Below are 20,526 nucleotides of genomic sequence, written 5' to 3' on the forward strand. Positions count from 1 at the left end.
ACCTGTTGTCACTCAGATATAAAAGGATTCAAAATTTGAATATGGAGAGCACAGGACTGGAGAGCTGGGGGGGGATATGCTATTAGTTAAGAAGCACATAAAATCATGGTGCATCCAATGGACATGGGTGGTCAATGCAATGCTGAGTCAGTTTGGTGTGACATAAGCACTACAAAAACAAAAGAGGGCAGCAATGTGTTGTAGATCTAATGACTATGAAGAATATAATGAATGCCTGGAGAGACATATAGAGTGGGCAGTAAATCAGAATGCCATATAATGGGAAACTAACTTTCCAGATACTGATTGGACCTTGTGGGTTGGTCACTCACATCCAAGACTTTTGTGGATTTTTGGATGGTTGTTTCCTACACTGGCATGTTAGAGAGGAAACAATATTCTTGATCTGATTCTTCAAATAGGCCTCTGGAGATTGGAAAGTTCTGACTCATAAAATTTTGTTGTAAAAATAAAATACACTGACAACTATATAGTTAAAAGCAATAAAATTATAGATAAAATTAAAATTATATAAAATTAAAATACAGAAAATATTACAAATTAAAAGCGATAAAACAACCATAGCTTTCACAGGTGACTGCTTCCTTTATCAAGTGAAACTTGATTGTCATGGCATCCTTAAATAACATCAGCAGGATCACAGCTCACAGCATGTTTTACTATAGGAGCATGGGAATTATACTCCACATGTGCACGAAGACCAGAAATGGCTCGAGAGTGTGCCTGGCAGAACCAATCATCCTGCCCAAGAATTATGGTTTCAAAGAGGGAATGAATATGGACTTACTATGTTCTAAAGAACAAATCTGCAAGCTCTCGAGCCATATCCAGTTCCAACATCTATGCAAACAATTAATGATGATGGCATCACCTGGAGATTTTTGGTGGCTCTCCTCCCAGTTCAGCCACAGCAGATTTATCCATAGTCTGCGATCCCTAGAATATCACACACCTGTCAGACACACTGTGTGCAGCTGCCAGGATGGAGATTGCACACAGTTGTGTCAAAGGTAAAAGATCCTATACCTACTGAGGATACAAGTGGGGTTATATATGAGATCAAATGTCCGGACTGTGGGGAGTGCTATGTTGGAGAGACAGACTGCAGATTTAAAGATCATATGGGGGAACATATTAACTCTGGGAGGAGAACCACCAAATTTCTCCAAGCAATGCATGATCTTGCCGATGTTATTTAAGGATGTGCCATGACAGTCAAGTTTCACTGCTGATAAAGGAGGCGGTCACCTTTGAAAGCTACGATTGTTTTATCACTTTTATTGCTTTTGATTTGTAATATTGTATGTTTTAATTTTATCTATTATTTTATCGCTTTTAACTCTACAGTTGTCAGTGTATTTTATTTTTACAACAAAATTTATCCATGTCTTATTTTATTATTACTCTATTTTAATTTATGTTAATAAAGTTTGTCATATATAGTTGGTGATTCCACCACAGTTATTATGAGTTATTCTTGATCTGATTAACAGTAGTGACCCTTCATGCATTAAGAATCAACAGATAAAAACCCCACTAGGTGGCAGTGATTACAACGTACTGATATGGGATTTAGGGGGAAGTAAATGGGCTTTTGCTTTTGTAAAGGTTACTGAAGCAGTCTCAGGTAGCCGAGTAGTCAGGAGCGAGAGTGCAGTAGCATGCGCTCTTTGAGTGGACCAGGGTTCAAACTCGTGACTGCTAAACACACTTAACATTTATATTGATAATTTATTGTAAACTCCACTGAAGTTGTGATCGTGCTGGAGTAAAAACAAGAACTTTTTTTTTTAATTCTATGCAGCGGGACCAAGTGATGAAGTTATCAACTTCATTACTTGGTCACAAATTCTAAATGGGAAGCAGTCAGGGATGTTATTGTAGAAGCTAGTATGCTTCTTATACCAACTAAGAAATACAGTTCAGGGCATAGACCTACATGGATGTCAGATGAAATGATGACACTTGTGGCAGTGAAGAAAAATGCATGGGATGCATATAAAATATCAGGTGATATAGAAGCCTATAGTAGATAAAAAATAATCTGCAATCAAGTCACAAAGGAGGTTAGGCAATCTAAGGCACATTACAAGAAGTATCTGAAGTATCACACTGGTCCACTAGATATGAATGGATTAACTGTTGATGACCATGCTCAGCTTGGGGACAAACAATGGGTATTTCACATCTACATTCACACATGATTAATTCCTTAGAGATGGGAATGCCAGAACAGGTAAACAGTAAGCAAACCTTTAGCCATTATTATGAGAGCAACCCTGGATTCAGGGCAGATCCCTAGATGGACTGGAGATAAACAAATGTTTCACCAATTCACAAAGGAGGATCAATGGAAGACGTAAGTAATTACAAACCTGTTAGCTTGACTTCTGTTCAAAGGGAAAATAATGGAATCACTTGTTAAAGTGATTCCATTATTTTCCCTTTAGGATCATCTAGACAGGAATGCAGTTATACAGCAATCGGAACATGGACTTGTTAAAGGCAATCTCATCTGACCAATCTGATTGGATACTATGATATGGTAACAAATGAACTGGATAAAAAAACAATAATAATTTTGACACCATATACATATACTTCAGAAAAAGCTTTTGATACTGTTTTGCATATAAACGACTGCTGATTTAAGGATGTGCAATGTAGCAACAAGGGAAAGTTAATTCTAAGGTTAAAAGAATGATTAAATGGAAGACAGAGTGGTTATCAATGGGCACTTCTCTTCTTGAACTAATGTTATTAGCAGTCTCCCAAGGTTCAGTACTGAGTCCATTGTTGTTTTCTATACTTGTATAGAAATTATATAGAAATTAATTATAATAATTAATGAAGGCATATCAGGCTTAATGCCTAAGTTTTTAGATACAAAGAATGGCAAGATAGTTAATTACAGTAATCAGGGCATGCTACTGAAACAATATTTAGGAAAATCAGGCAAATGAACTGAGCAGTGCTAATTGAAGTTTAATATTGACAAATGCAAGGTACTTTATATGAGCAGCAATTCCAGAACAATGTATCAGCTGTGTAATACCATACTCAAGGTAGTGAAAAATCAAAAATACCTGGGGGTAATTGTATAGTCAGATATGAAGTTCTGTGACCAGTGCAGACAGGCTGCTAGGACAGCTCATGGGATTTTGTTAATGATATATAGGAATTTTGACGGCAGAGATAAGGAGGTGATTATGCCATCATACAAGGCAATGGTTAGGCCATATCTTGAGTACTGCATACAGATGTTGAAGCCTCATTTTACTCAGGATGTGCCTGTTGGAATGGATGCAGTGAAGAGCAACAAGACTGGTGAGGGGAGCAAAATGCTGCTCTTACCAGGAAAGGATTCAGTTTTGCAAATTGCAGCATATGGAGACTAGGCACCTGTAAGGAGATCTGACTAAGGTGATTGAGGAAGAATTCCATCAACACTGATGGAATCCATCCTCTTTCTCAGACCACACACACACACATAAGAGGGAGAATAAATTCAAATTGAGAGTGATGGTTGTTGATCGGATGTGTGGAAATTTGCCTTCGGCCAGAAGAAAGTTGATTGTTGAAACAAACTGCCATCTGTTGTTGTAAAGATGGGCAGTTTGAATAAATTCAAGGAAGAACTAGATAAACTTTGAGAAGGGATGGACAGATGAAATGAAAAAGTGTTTTTTTTTTTTTTTTTTTTTTGCTGATGCTATATAATTTTGCTTTCTTGCAGCATTTGTCAATATTAATAATAATAATATCATCTTCAGCTCCCTCCCTCATCTAAAGTAATGCAAATGGTATGCCCCATGGCTATAAAAAGATGCTTTTGAAAAAGGCATTTGAAAAGCGCTCATCATGCTTTGGGTCAGTTCATCATCTGCATATGTACCTCTTCAAAAAGGATAGCATTTTCAGTTTTAGAGGGCAAATGAGATTAAATGAAGCCCATATGGTGGGGAAATTAATCCCGGGGGCTCACATCTGGTGAGTATGGACTTGGCACACTCAGGGTCCTGAGCTGGATATCATCATTCTTCTCTTTCTTGGTGATTCCCTTCTATTTTTGACTCACACTCTCTCTCTCTCTCTCTCTCTCTCTCTCTCACCTCACAGGGTTACTCGAGAACTTTTTTTTTTTTTCCTGGTGCAGCATAAGCCTCAGGCTTCCTTGCGTCATATGGATATTAATAATAATAATATACTATAATATAATAAAATATAATAAAAAGTTTATGGAATCAATTTTATCCTTGGCTTCGATGTCACTTTTGAATTTCAGATATATTTTTATTTTTTGCTTAGTTATTTTAATATTTTTGTACTACACTGTTTGTTTGGTTATTGAAATGTTTTGTTTTATTTTTATTTGTTTCATTGTTCACTCATAATTGTTATACTTGTTCTACATTACATGGGTCTTGTAATGAAAGCTTTGCATGGTCTCAAAGCTTCATTAATAAGTTTAGAACACAATAGGATTTCCCCATAAATTTAGAATAGGATCTGATTTTTTCATAAATCTAGAACATTCTTATGTCTAAATGAATAAGGTTTATGAAATTTTGGAATGTCTTAAATCAGGTGTGTCAAACTCATTTCTGTTGTGGGCCATTTTGTGTGATGGTATGATTTTCGCGGGCCGCATAAAATTTTCTTAAATATTATATATTGATTCAGGATTCAGTAGCATAATCAGGATAATTAAAACTCATATGTAATTAACATTTAAATTTTTATTCAGATCTACAGAATACAAGTAATTTAGAATTTAGTATGTATAGTGAAGAAATGGGAGTAAAGTGGCTGATGATGAACTTGTAACCAAAGAAGTGCAAGGCAGCCAAAGTAACACACCTGTATTAGTTACAATTTATTAGGAAACGTTTTGGAAATTGCTACAAAGACTGAAGATGGATTTTGTAACAATAACAATTTCCGAAACGTTTCCTAATAAATTGTAACTAATACAGGTGTGTTACTTTGGCTGCCTTGCGCTCCTTTGGTTTTAGTATATATAATTATTATATTATTATTTTTATTTAAAAATTAAATATTCAATATATTTATGAAAATAATTAATTTGTTTTCCCAGAAACCTGCCAGCATTTACCCCCTACTAGTTTTTCAACATCAGGAGTCAAAGACTGGGAACATACAATTTTCAGTATGTCGAAAAGATGTTTATTTGTCAATCTCGATCTATATGCCGTCTTATTTAATTTCATACATGAAAATAATTACTAGCATAAGTATGTACAGTAAACCCCCGCTATTCGCGGGGGTTACGTTCCTGAGAAATGCCGCGAATACCGAAAACGCGAATACTGAGTTATGGCTCCCATAGTAATAAAGGGGTTCCGTTCCAAAGTATGAAATATATAAGAAAAACTAGTCTAAAATTTTGTCTGTGTAGGTATTATATGTACCTTCATAATATGACTATGTACATAGACAGTACATAGTGAAATGCAAGCATATGGCATCGAAATGAAAATAAGAAACAATTTAATATTAAATGTAATATTTATTAGAAATTTCAAACAAATCTTTCAAACCAGCGTCTTTGCTAGCTAAAACACCTATCTCGCCAGTGCTATCACCAATTTCGCTAAAGTGTTGATAAAGGAGTTTTGCCTTTTCACGAATGATGAGTGAAGTTAACGGAATTTTATTTTGAGTTCGGTCTTCTACCCACAAATTTAAAGCCTTTTCCATTTTTTCTAATTTAACATCATGAGTTACAGAGCAAATTTTTGAAGCAATTAGCGCGTTTTCACTGACACTACGGCGGATTTTTTCTTCCGATTTCTTGATTGATCGTACCGTTGACTCATTGATTTTTATAATGTTTTGCCACTGAGGAGACACTTTCACCATTAGAAATTTTATCTAATAACTCAATTTTATTCGCTAATGTCATCACCTTCTTTGATATTTTCACACTTCTCTTGCTATTCGTAGTCATATTTTTGTAGGGGTTAGAAAGAACTTGTCCACAATAAAGTCACATTCTTCCGTTAACACACTCGAAAAAGTCTGTTTTACACTGCAAAACGGTAGATTTATTACTTTTGTAAGCATATCAATTTATAAATTTATTCAATTTATAAGCATATAAATTAAAAGCAAACGACGAAACCTTCCATAACAAGCGCATAACACATACTGAACAAGGATTAGCGAGAAACATTCACGCTCGCGATTTTGCCACCCCTCTCCCCACCCACTGAGCACTGTTTTGACCGGGAAAGATCACTTTAGCCACGCCCATGTTTTTTTTTATGGCGGAAAATATTCACGGTGCTTTAAAATCCACATTTTTTTGGTTTCATTTTATATTAAATCGGCGATCGCGAATACGCGAAACCGCGAATACAGATACCGCGAATAGCGAGGGTTTACTGTACTCCCAAAGTAGCACATAATTTGTGCAGCAAACTTTTTAATTTCCGGGTATTTTTCACCTAAGTAAGAATATATTTTTGGAATTCCTACTTCTCGACATTTGTCTTTCAAAAATGAATCATTTTGGAAATCAATTAATTCCAGTTGAATCAAAGTGGGAGCTTTTTTGATTTCAAATGAAAAAGGTCCAACAAAAAGAGAAAACATATCTTCTAACTCTTTAAAATCATTAAAATGCTTATCGAATTCATTTTTGATTTCCTCAATGTTTTCACAATATTGTGAGAAAGAGCAATTTTGATTTTGTATTTTTAACTGCTCACAAGTAGGAAAATGGGTCAAAACGTCTTTTTTTAAATGATTTTTAAATGTTAGTTTTTGTACAAAACTTGCTATTGCGTCGTACATGTTTGTTATTAACTTATTTTTACCTTGCAATGAAATGTTATGATTAATTAGGTGGCTTGTAATATCAATTAAAAATGCCAAATCCTTAATCCACAAAGGATTTTTTATAACTGATACATTTTCATTTTTCATTTCAAGAAAAACTGTTATTTCCTCCAAAAGCACATAAAATCTCTTTAAAACTTTGTGGCATGATAACCATTGAACTTCTGTATAATAAGGAAGATTGTCGAACTCAGATTCTAAATCTTTAAGAAGAGAAGTAAATTGCCGATGGTTGAGTGCTCTCGCTCGAATAAAGTTGATTGTTTTTGTTACTGTTTTCAATACATCATCCATTTTTAATATTTTCAGAACTTGTTGATGAATAAGGCAGTGGAAAGCCATGGTTTTCGGTTTATCTGGGTACTCAGCTTGTAATTTTCTAATCAATTCTGACAGAAATCCTCGATTTTCACCTGTCATTGATTTAGCACCATTGGTTGTTACAGACACAAGTCTGTCAAGTGGAAGCTTACACTTTTCTAAAATGCTCCACACAGCAGCAAAAATATCTTCACCAGTCATAGTTCCAAGAAGAGGGATAACTTCCAACAATTCTTCAGTGATCCTCATGTTATTATCGCAACCACGAAAAAATACAGCAACTTGAGCAACATCTCGTATATCTGTACTTTCATCAATCACAATTGAAAAGAATAAGACTTCTGTAGATATATCCTGTAGTTGTGAACTGATGTTATCTGCCATTTCGCTAATTCTCTCTACCACTGTATTTCTTGATAATGAAATATCGCGAAATGATTGCACTTTTTCAGGACAGACGATTTCAGCTGCTTTTATCATGTTCAGCTGCTTTTATAATCATTCACGGATGAACCATCCGTGAATGATTTTGAACGTTTTGCTAACAAATAGCTTATTTCGTAACTTGCTCTTACTACTGATTCATTAGTTTTCATGAATTTTGTAAATACTTGTTGTTGACTATGAAATGTTTTCTTCATTGTTTTTAATTTTTCTTCTCTTATTTTTTCTTCGAAGCCCGAATATTGTTCCTTATGATTAGAGTTATAATTCCACTTAATGTTGTATTCTTCAGCAACACTAATATTTTCCTTACAAATTAAGCATGTAATTTTACTGTTCACTTCCATACAAAATTAGTTCAGCTCCCACTTTTCTTGGAATTTTCTTTCCTCGTTATCAATTTTTCTTTTCTTGACTGGTGTTGAAAGCGACATTTTCTATATAAACTCTATAGTTGAAATTAAAATTATAAAATTAAAAAATGATTACTTAGATATTTGTTAAATTATAGTTAGCAAACACAATGCATACAACACAACAGATCCCGACAAAGAAACTAGTATGAATCAAGTATCTTTTCGATAAAATTATAAAAAAACGCTGAATTTGCAATATTGTAATATTAGTTTAAATGTAAAAGAAATTTAGATTACGATTTCTACATTTAAAAAACATTTTAAAAAATAAAATGTAACTCTTTTATTTTTAAACAAATAAACTAAAAAGTTACAATGTTATTTAAAGATAATAATTTCAATTTTCATTCATTTGAAATTACTATTTATATTTTTAGTTCTTTCTAATCAAGGCTCCATCGATTCCAGTCTTTTTTTTTAATTATTATCAATTAAAATGATTATTTTTATATTTATTACAGAAGTTTTTTAATCCTTATATTCTAGAATTATAAATAGGTACTTTTTAATTGTTTACTTTAACATTTTATTTTTGGGCATCGCGGGCCACAAAAATTTTGTCACGGGCCGCCAGTTTGACACCCATGTCTGAAATGAAAGATGTTTAAAATGCACTAAACAAAATGGTACTGTCAGAAATTGACAGATTATAATAATTTTAAAAAAATTGCTGCTGCTTTTCATATAAGTGGAATACTGAAATAGTCATTTGCATTAAGTCCGCCGTAGCCTAGTGGTCAGGCACGTGGGTGCATAAGTACACGTGCCTTGAGTGACCGGGGTTCAAGCCCGTGACTGCTGAATACGGTGCTGTTTCTTGTATCTTGTAAACTCCTCTGATCGTTTGGTCGTCCCGGAGTATAAACAGAAAATTTATTATTTATTATTTACTACATTAAAGACTAGCCTTTCCAAAGTCTTTAGTTCCTGGTTTAAAAGATTAAACATAAAACAATTTGTTGAACTTGAGAATATATACAACCATCCATCACACTGGATGGTTGTATATATGGCTGGAGTTAATGAAAAATTTTGTTTAAAAATAATTTTGTTTAAAAACAACTGTCTAAAAATAAGTGATGAAAAATTAAAAGAAGGTATTTTTTTGAAACTTCAAAGTCCTAGAAAGATAAGAGAAAATTACACAGGAAGCATTTGTTAAAAAAAAAAAAAAAAAGTTTAGATATTAAAAAACCTACAAACCATAAGGAAGGAATTAGCTGAAGAGACATTAAAAGCCTACAGAATAATGGGATACATCATCAAAATTGAATTTTAATTATGTATCCTATTTGATGATGATTTTTAAACCTTTTGCATAAATCAAAGAAATGAGCACAGCTCTTCTTGGATTAATATTACCAGTGAAGTCCTCCAGGATTCATTTCTAGTTTTAAGCCTGAGACACTTAGACATTAAGTCTGATATGCCTTCATCAATGATATTGATGAAAGTGTATCAGTCTTAATGTCTAAGTTTGCAGGTGAAAGGATGGCAAAGTGGTTAATCACAGTATGGTCACAAGGTGGTTAATAATCGGGGTATGCTACTGCAACAAGATCTAGACAAATTAGGCAGATGGGCTGAGAAGAGGCTGTTTGTTTGTTTGTTTGTTTGTTTGTTTGTTTGTTTGTTTGTTTGTTTGTTTGTTTGATTGAGTTTTTATTGGCGCATCAGCAACTATGGCTATAATGCGCCAAACCCTACTGAGAAGAGGCAATTAAAAGTTTAATATTGACAAATGTAAGGTACTGCATATAGGTAACAATCCCAGAATAACATACCAACTGTTTCATAACACACTCGGGGTAGCAGAGAATGAAGATCTGGGGCAGTCAGACGTGAAGTCCTCTGAGCAGTGCAGACAGGCTTCCAGGAGAGCTCATGTGGTTTTATCAATGATACATTGGAATTTTGCAGTAAGGATAATGAGGTGATTATCTTGTTTAAGGCAATGGTTAGGACACATCTTGCATACTGCATACAGGTGTTAAAGCTTCATTTGCAGAAGGATATGGAGCTGTTGGAATTGGTTCAGAGAAAAGCAATAAAATTACTGAAGGGAACAAAAGGGTGATGCTCTTACCAGGAAAGGTTTCAGCTCTGCAACTTGCAGCACCTGGAGACTAGGCACCCACAAAGAGATCTGATTGAGATGTTTAAGGCTTTGAAAATAATGCCTATGAAGTTTTAATACTTTATAACTTGAATGGATTGAGAAAGCTCAATGCCAATGGAATCCTTCTTCTTGCTCAGATTACACAATGAGAAAGACTTAAATTCAAATTGAAGAAGGGTGGTTGCAGGATAAATATGTGGAAATTTGCCATAAGCCAGCAGGTAGTTGGTTGTCAGAACAAATCTGGTGTTGTAGAAGTGGGTAGTTTGAATAGATTCAAGAAAGAATTAGACAAATTGTTAGAGGAAGTGGACAGGTGATTTTTTTTTTTTTGGTTGATGCTGTATAAGCTTGCTTTCTTGCATCATTGCCACTACTAATACTAAATATCAGAAATGAACAAAGAGAAGAATTTTACCAATTAATGAGAGAAGCATAAAATACTGATTATAAGTGTATATCGCTGTCAAAAATGTTTTAAATACAACTAAATATCTGTAGCATAATATATTTTAAAATATTTTTAAGAAAAATAAATTATGATATTTCTTGAAAACTGTATGCTATATCAATTTTGACGTAACTTTGAAATCAGTGTCAAAAAAGCTAAAAGAATCACTTGGTTTTATAGAAGAAAAGGTTTAAATCAGTTCAATGTTCTTACACACAATTTTACATACTTTAATGTTTTAAAAACATACTAACAAATTATTACTTTTAGTATAAGCTAACTCACAGGAACATCCTCTGACATAAGTTTGTCAGCTATCTTGCGAGCATCTGGTAAAGAAATCCCACTTGGCAGTTTATCCAAAGCATTCCTCATTGCTTTAAAATACACTGACAAGCCTAAGTAACTGGATGGTTCCATAATGCATGGTGACATATCGACCACAATCAACTTTCGTACAAGTTCTGGCTAAGCAAAAAATTAAAAGAGGGGGGAGGGAAAAGCAATTTTTTTAAAATTAATTTACAAAATATCATTCACATTACACACACACACACACACACACACACACACACACACACACACACACACACACACACACACACACACACACACACACACACACACACACACAAGGTGCAGTGCAATAATTTAAACTACAAAAGAGTTTTTCAATTAATCATAACCTGTCTAAAACAGGCAGTGTTTCAAATTTACTGAAATTTTCTCTCATGTCTAGGAAACAAAATGAAAGGAAAAGAAGAAAAAATTATTTTAAATAATTTCAAATTAAAAAGTGTATGATAAGTAATATAAATGAAAGAAATTAAATAATGTAACAGGTTAGTGCATTAGCATCGTATTTGTATGTAAGTGAATCACCGAAATGGTGAAAATGGCATCATTTTATTGTATCTCATATTGTGAATACTTTCACAATGAGTTGCCTGATATTGCACTACCTCAAATAAGCAATGCATCACCAGTGGAGAAGACTATTGTTACTTATTCTCAGTGGATACCACCACCCAGATGGCCATTTCAAGGCTTCTGGGCCACTCATCAGTTTAGGTATCCTGGTGTATCAATAAGTGACAACCCAGTTATGAATTATAACTTCACAATATGAGATATGCCAGATGGTGTATAATAGTATGAACTGAAAAAGATTTTAAGGGCCAAAGCCTGTTACATTAAGTGAATTTTCCATGAGTTGAGGCTTTGGCCCTTAAAATCTGTTTTCAGAAATTCAATATTAGCTTAGAAAAACACAAGATATAAAGAAAGGAAATTCACTGTTAAGGTTTATTTTTAAACATCTTAATCATTCCATTTTCTATATTAGTAAAATTCTCTAAGAGTGTTCAGTGTTGATGCTGACACTGCTGCATATAATTAAGCCTATGAAGTTTTAATACTTTATACATGAGATAATTTGTGTTGTTTTTAGTAATTTCTTTAGGTGGATAATAAGTTGGTCAACATTTTATTTCAGAAGTGCATACATACACTACAGTGAGAAAAATAGTAATAGGACACATGCATGTTTCAAGAATCTTTATGTTTGTACAATAGTTAATAACGTGTCACCTTACTTTTGCCTTTCATTGCACACTACCTTCCTTGGTAGACTGAACCATAATTTAGTCACAGGAAGGTAGAATTTAGGTCCATTCTTCCTTCAACACTGCAGCCAATTCAGTACTAATTGCAGCTGTGTTGGAATGACCATAAGCTGATGTTCCAGTCCATCCCAAAAGTGTTCAGTGGGACCAAGGTTATGACTCTGAGCAGGCAAATGAAGCTTCTGCATGCTCATGTCTTCAAGCCAAGACACTGTGGGCTGTACACTATTACATAGTACGATGCCATGCTGAAATAGAAAAGTGACCTCTATCAGCCATGCTGAAATAGAAAAGCTGTTATAATGTGGGGAAAAGCAGAATTATCGAAAATTTAAATGTACTGCATAGCATTATTCTAGAAACAATGACAGGGGTCCAAGCCCAAACCATAAGACATCCCCAGACAGTGAAGAACCTCCACCAAACTTCATATGAAATGATGCACTCTGGGAAATAATGTTCTCTGGGTATCTGCCAGATCCAAACATGATCATCAGACTAGAAAATCATATACTATGATTCATCACTTCATAATACAGCTTTCCAACATTTCAGGGACCAGTTATGATGGGTCATGCACCAGGAAAGTCAATACTGCGCAGCACTACTACAACACGGCCACAATATATGATGCTACAGAGCTCCCTACATATAATTTTTGTATTAATATCAGTTCCTGTGGCCTCAATAACATTTGGTTGATAACATTTGACAAGGAATAGCAGCATCTACATACCATTCTTCTGAGCACACTCTGGTCTCTGTCAATTTCTCTGGTCTACCTGAACATTTCCATCTGATGATTATGTCAACTACTGCTGATCTAGAGCATGGCAGCTTTACTGAAATGGCATGAACAGAATGTTTACCAATATTGCATCCTATTATGACTCCAATGGAAGACGTTATAAGATGCAATACGGATGTCATCATACTCAACACTACAACCCATCTACTGTGTTTTGTTGATCTACTTTTAACATGATTGAAATTATTTTTATACCTATACTTGTTTTATACTTGACACTTGTTTTTATACCTATAATTGTTTTATACTTTACGCTCACACAAAGGTATCATTTGATTTTATAAATTACAGGGGTTCCCGAATACTTTCGACAATACAGTGTACACAACCTGTATAAAGAATTAGTATCACATAAATAGAAACAAATGTTTCAATACAGAAATATTTGTACTTAAAGGTTTCCAAATGTGTCTCGATTCCCACTTCCTCCCCTTCTTGATTTCTTTACCTCAGCACTAATTCAGAATTCAAGAACCTACTACTAGGAATGCTCTGATGCTTGATACATATAACTACCCAAGATCAATTATGTTGCACATTTTATTTCAATACAACAATACTATGCCCATAAAATCCATGACCCTCAAAACCTTAAGAAACAATTGAGCAACAGTATTTACAAGGCAGATAAAGGAGCCACAACTATTCCAACAAGAATACAAGTGAAAATGCATAAACTTCTAAAAATTGCTGATAAAAACCCTGCAGTGGCCCCTGGAAGGAGAAAAAAAGTAAAAGTTAAATTAAAGGGCCTCTTTGAACAAGACCAAAAGAAAGTACAAAACTGGGAGAGGGAAAAAAATAAGTTCCACTACTTCCTCAATGCACATTAACTACCTCAACCTAAGAATTTTATGCCCTCTCCTCTTTGCATTTGGAAAATTAGTATGAAAGAGACCATATGAGGCAGAAAATTACAGATATGTCCCCACCCAAAAAAATCAATATTTTCAGAAAGAATTATACAGCCCTTCCCCCCACAGAGTTCATTACTTCAACTTACAATACAAGGAACTACAGGCCAGTTCTCACAGATTTTATAAAGTAGACTCCCAGTTAACCAGCACCCATGGGATTGGTAGATGCCAGATAACTGTAGTTTCTGGTTGCTTGAGAGTTAGTATTAAAAAAATACTTGACTTTTATACTAAGCCCAATACTTAGAAAATTAAGACAAACATAGACAAATTTTACTAAAGAAACTGAGTTTTATTATAGAAACCGCTTTTTGAATACAGTAACTTACAAAAAAACGCACTCAAAACTGTTGCAGTAGGTAGAGAGTTTACTGGGTAGACATTGCATGAGGATAGTCAGGATCTGCTGATGTAGCTGGGACAAGATCAGGAGGGTCTGTAAATGTTTTTGGATCTACATCAGTAGATGATGTTGTGCTGCCAAACTTGCTTTCAGCATTCTTCAAAAATGAACGAATATCACCTTGCTTTGAGGTCTTACATCTTTCAGACAAAGTCAAGTTATGCATGATGTGGAGCTGCATAAGATGCTGAGAAGTGAAGAAGGGTTGCTGTTCTGCAAAAGCTATTAAAGTTTCAAATGCTGCAGTAGCTCTCTGCCAGGATACTTTTTCCACCTGACACACATCGTCATCGCTTTCTTCCTCCTCTGCAACTTTCATTTTTCCATGATTCACAACAGCTTCTATAATGTCTTCCGTATTCAGTGTATGAGTTACTGGTATATCTTCATCCACAACAAACTAGTCATCGACTTCATCTCAAGGCAAATTCATTTCATCAACTAACCCACAGATTTCATCATAAACAGTGCTACTGACAGCTGCACTATTGCCTGGAAAATCCTCATATTTGACGGAGGAGGACTTCTCAAATATCACAGCTGGCCACAACTTTCTCCAACATTTCCATAATGTTTCTTTTCTCACAGAGTCCCAAGCACAACTGATAGTGTAGATAGCATCTTTGAGGTTATATTTCTTCTGAAAATCCAGAATTGTCCCGTCAAAATTAGTAATTTTCCGCATGAAGTCACGCCAGTAAAACATTTTTATGTTTTGCATCACCCCCTGATCCATTGGTTGGATCAGACTTGTGACATTAGCTGGAAGACACACACGAAAATGTTGCCATTAACTAGCTCTTCAGCAGGAGGATGTGCACGACAATTATCCAAGAGCAACAAAACTTTACTTTTCTCTGGTAATCCTTTCTTTCGTAAATTTTCTTTAGCACTAGAGCCAAACAAATAATGAAACCACTTGGTAAAGATTCCTGCATCCATCCAACTGTTACTCTGTGCATGATAATGTATGGGAAGGTTACTTATGCCTTTAAAGCACCTTGGCATAAAACTTTTTATGCACCTTGGCATAAAACTCCTTTATTTTCTGAGACTGAGCCTTAATGTCATAGATCGCTTACGGGGCCAACATTAAATTCTTCCATGAGCACTGCACGACTTTCACCTTTCTCAAGCCTCTTGCATATTTCCATCTTCTGCTTGAGGGTCTACACGTTTACGCTTACTTGCTACCTGTTTCGGCATACTAAAGGTTAAAAGAGAACACAAAATTTGAATAACAATAAATCAACCGGTATATTTACACAGTGAATTGTCGGGAGCAAGAGACAAAATGTGATGAGGGACGCACGTGCGGGTACTCACAGCGCAAAGTGGTGCACCAGGTTTGAATCATTTTATCTAGAAATTAATATGTATCATTTTAATTTTTCAACTACCTACTATTTCCAAGATTTTTTTGTCGGTTGCTTGAATTCGGGTTAACGGAGAGTCTACTGTATTTACTTTCATTACCCTCTACCAGAAGTCAAAACCAGCCTGGCCATCATCTTTGACAACTTCAATACACATCACCAAGCATAGATACCCTGCTACAGATAGATAGTGAGGACCAAGGATATGTGACAGGCCTGCTTTCAATTTTTGGGTGCCTCTTGCTTACAGAAAATGGGTCTCAGTAAACTTAACCTGCTTCCCTCCTCCTCCTACTCCTCCTCCCTTGGGGGAAAGGGGAAGGGGAGCAGGATAGGTTTGCTGAGACTCAATTTCTGTAAGCAGAAAGAACCTTTTTTGAAATAACTTTGAAAGTGTAAAGATAAATATACACCATGTAATACCTACACAAGAAACACAAATACATGTATACACTCAAAAAAAGGCATATACTGTGACATCTGTCTGATAATGCAGTTTGCAACACCACTCAAAAAAAGTGTACTACCAATATAAATGTTCCTATATTCAATACCATTAAATATAAGATAATTCCAACAATAATGAGTAAACTATATCTTTCTTTAGTCAATGCTGCTGAACACTCATCATTCTATATACTGTACTAGTGTTCTCCACTGATTTCTGTCTACTGCCATTCATAGTAGATCTCCATACTAGTTTAGTCAGGCCCTGTAGTTCACAAGCCATTTCTTATTTGTCTTCTTTTCCCTTCCACTTACCCTTGCATAATTATTTTTTTTCTTAATCTCTTCTGGAAATGTGTTTCAAAGTAGAAAGTTTAAACTTCTCTTTCGACCAAGGCAAGCAGGCTAGCTTTAGGTGGAATAACATTTTGTGCTGTCATTACTCTTTTATCAGTCTTGGGTATTCTTAACATTATTCTCCAGCACCAAAATAATTCAAAACTATACATAAATATATAAAACCATTCACTATAATAAAAACTGTGATAATATGTAATTTTTGCAAATATGCATCACTCATTCATCTTTAGAAAAAAATTAGGAGATGAAATATAGTTCCAAGGCCAGCAGGTTAGTTTGATGAAATAGCATTTTGAGAGAATCAGAAGTAGAAAGGAATCAACAAGAAAGAGAAGAATGATGATATCCAGTTCAGACTCTGAGTGTGCCAAGCCCATACTCACCAGATGCAAGCCTCAGGGGATTGAACTACTTTCAACCAGATGGCCTCTCCAAAAGGTTAAAAGATTAGACTGATGAGAATTTGTTTCAGAATTAACTGTCCCTCATTAAATAGGCAGGTGGTCCTAGCGATATTATGCAAGCAAAACAGATATAAAGAATTTGTTCGATGTGAGCTGCTACAGCAGTATACAAAATCAATTTTCAAAGTTATAATATAACTAAAACTACAAGTTCAAAGTAATGCAAATACCACGACAACTTGTTACAATGGTCAATTTGTCCTGCTGTGAAAATTAAGACTCATGTAGCTTAAATCCTTTGATGATCATATTACCAACAACAAATTCTAAGTGGGAGGCATTCAAGGAATTAATTGTAGAAGCTACTAGGCTTTACATACCGATTAAGAAATATTGTTCAAGATTTAGGCCTAAATGGATGTCAGATGAACTAACAAGACTCGTGGCAGAGAAAAAAAATGCATGGGATGCATATGAATTACAAAAAAAACACAGAAGCCTATGGTAGGTATAAGCAGTCTGTAATCAAGTCACAAAGGAGATTAGCCAAGTGAAGGCAGATTACAAGAAATCTTTAGCAAGGAATGCTAAGAAAAATGGCAAGGACTTCTTTACTTATATAAACTCTAAGAAGGGGATGAATCAGATTGGTCCACTTGATATCGATGGTTCGACTGTTGATGATCCTGCTCAGATAGCTGATAATCTGAATGACTATCTTGCATCTACATTACACGAGGAGTTATTAAGGGAGGAAAACGCCAAACGTTTATCAAACTGTAACAGGGTGCTCAATGATTTTGTAATAACTGAGAGCAAAGTGGAGGGAAAATTGTTGAAGTTAAACATAAGAAAGATACCTGGGGTGGATGAGATCTAACCAGTTATATTAAAGGAGGCAGCAAAGGAACTAAGCAAACCCTTAGTCAATAATTATGAGAGCATTCTAGGACTCAGGGGAAGTTCCCACAGACTGGAGATGTACCAAATGTATCCCCAATTCACAAAGGGGATCTAAGGGCGACACGAGTAATTACAGACCAGTTAGTTTAACTTCTGTTTAGGTTTTAAAAAATGGAATCACTGGTAAAAGATGCATTGCAGGATCATCTAGACAAGACTACAGTAATAATTCAGACACAGCATGGGTTTGTTAAGGAAAAGTCTGTCTGACAAATTTGATTGGATACTATGATGTAGTCACAAAGAAACTGGATGCAAAAAATAATTTTGATATCATATACTTGGACTTTAGGAAAGCTTTTAATACTGTTGCCCATGGCAGATTATGGTACAAAATGGAGCAGAATGGTATTAAGGATAAGTTGCTACAGTGGATAAAAGGGTGGTTGAGTAGGAGAAGACAGAGTAGTAATCAATGGACGCTGCTCTTCGTGGACTAATGTTATTAGTGGAATCCCACAGGGTTTGGTGTTAGGTCCACTGTTGTTTTGTATATTTATCAATGATATTGATGAAGGTATATCAGGCTTAGTGCCGAAGTTTGCAGATGATACAAAGGTTGGCAGGGTTGTTAATGACAGTAATGGCAGTGTGCTACTGCAACAGGATCTAGATAATTTGGGCAGATGGGCTAAGAAATGGCAACTGAAGTTTAACCTTGACAAATGCAAAGTACTGCATATGGGTAGAAGTAACCCCAGAGAAACGTACCAACTGTGTGGTACTACACTTAAGGTGGTAGAAAATAAGGTGGTATAAGGAGGTAATTATTCCCTTGTATAAGGCAATGGTCAGGCCACACCTAGAGTACTGTATACAGGCCTGGAGGCCTCATTTCAAGAAGGATGTAGAGCTGCTGGAACGAGTACAGAGAAGGGCAACAAGATTAGTGAATGGGACAAAGGGGTGCTCTTACGAAGAAAGGCTTAAGTTTTGCGAATTACAGTGTCTGGAAACTAGGCACCAGCGAGGTGATCTGATAGAGTGTACAAAGCCTTGAATGGTTTGAGCATGCTCAATGCTGATGGGATTCTTCCTCTTGCTCAGAATAATCACCTGAGAGGGCATAAATTCAAATTGAGGAAAGACAGATGTAGGATAGATGTGCGGAAATTTGCCTTTAGCGAGCGGGTGGTTGGTAGGTGGAACAGACTTCCATCCCTTGTTGTGGAAGTTGATAGCCTAAATAAGTTTAAGGCTCAGCTGGACAGGTATTTCGAACGAACAGAGGGGTGAAGTAGAAGTGGTTATTTTTTATTTATTTTTTTTACTTTATTTATTTTTTTTTTTTTTTGGCTGATGCTGCATAAGCTTGCTTTCTTGCATCAAATGCCTCTACTAATGCTAATTAATGTTACAACACAAGAAAACAGTAGCAATCGAGCTAGCAACCCGACCAGTCTGCAGTCGTGGAGAACTTTTGCCACACACCCGAGCACTAGACATCAATTAAATAATACAGGTCGACCATCACTAATCCAGCCACCGGTAATTCAGTTCCACCGCTAATTCGGACATAATTTCCGCGAACGTAATTTCAAATTTCGCGGGTCGACACACCGACCTGCCGCTACTATTTTGGTGGCATTGGTTGCAGCATCAGCTGTTGGCGCGAACTCGTAAACACTGGCAAACCATTCCCACTTGTTTTTCTGCATTTATTATTATAACTTGCTCACATTTAGCCAAAGCCATAGTTCCAATTCCAATGCATAAAGAAGTGCCTCTCGTGGTGTAAAGCGCAAACACCGTACATTGTCCATAACAGATAAAGTTGAACTTCTGAAAAAACTCGACAGCGGTGTGTCTGTGAGAAGTTTAACTCTGCTTAATTAATTGTAAATTACAGATTTTTTTTTTTTTTTACAACACACTTATATAAACTTGCTGAAAAACAACATAATATGATGGATAATACAGCGCACTAACGAACTTGTTTTCACAAAATCTCTAACAATACTGACAAATTTATTGCTATGTTTGAGAATTTATTTTATCATAATTAGTTTTATTGCAGCACTCGCCGCGCATGCAATAAACTAATCACAAACGACCTTCATATGTATGCCGTAATAGCGTCACACGTATGTGGCCGACACGCCTTCTCAAGAAAAAAAGTAACCAACATGTGCGACATAAAAAAAAAAAAAGACTTTTTTTTTTATATATTTTAAGCGAAAAAACGACAACACTGACATTAATGAAATTATAGTAATCTTATAATACCGTGATAAATCTGACTAAAATTGAATAGCAAGTTCTTAAAAAACGGTACTCATCTTGTATAAATCTGCAATAAATTTATTAGTAGATGGTGGTTAAATTTAGGTTGGAAGGTGCATTAAAAAGAACTAAGGTGGAGAATGGAGTGAAAATATTTTAAACAGATTTTAAAATGAGCGCAAGGAAGTAGAAATGCAGATCTCCAATCCTTGGTTGTTGTAAAGAGGTTAAAGGATGCAAGTGAACACTGACGTTACAATATTTATTTCAGAATTACTAATCAAATTATTTCCTAAATATTTTGTGCCCCCTGGGAATTTTTTTTCTTAAAGCTTGGCAGTCAATGTGTTGTTGGGTAAAATCT

The 20,526-nt window shown here is 35.3% G+C and overlaps 1 protein-coding gene across 1 annotated transcript in view; it reads right to left on the reverse strand.

The window, feature by feature from the left end:
- LOC150085955 (sn-1-specific diacylglycerol lipase ABHD11-like) overlaps window positions 1-20,526 on the reverse strand; it is a 111,789-nt gene that overhangs the window by 30,098 nt on the left and 61,165 nt on the right. Inside the window, exon 4 of the mRNA XM_090373618.1 lies at window positions 10,922-11,104. Coding sequence (XP_090229744.1) covers window positions 10,922-11,104 — 183 coding nt within the window. The remainder of the gene's footprint in view (window positions 1-10,921; window positions 11,105-20,526) is intronic.

This window comes from Mastigoproctus giganteus, chromosome 5 (assembly GCF_048544385.1).
Source record: "Mastigoproctus giganteus isolate SK-2022 chromosome 5, ASM4854438v1, whole genome shotgun sequence".
Classification (NCBI taxonomy): domain Eukaryota; kingdom Metazoa; phylum Arthropoda; class Arachnida; order Uropygi; family Thelyphonidae; genus Mastigoproctus; species Mastigoproctus giganteus.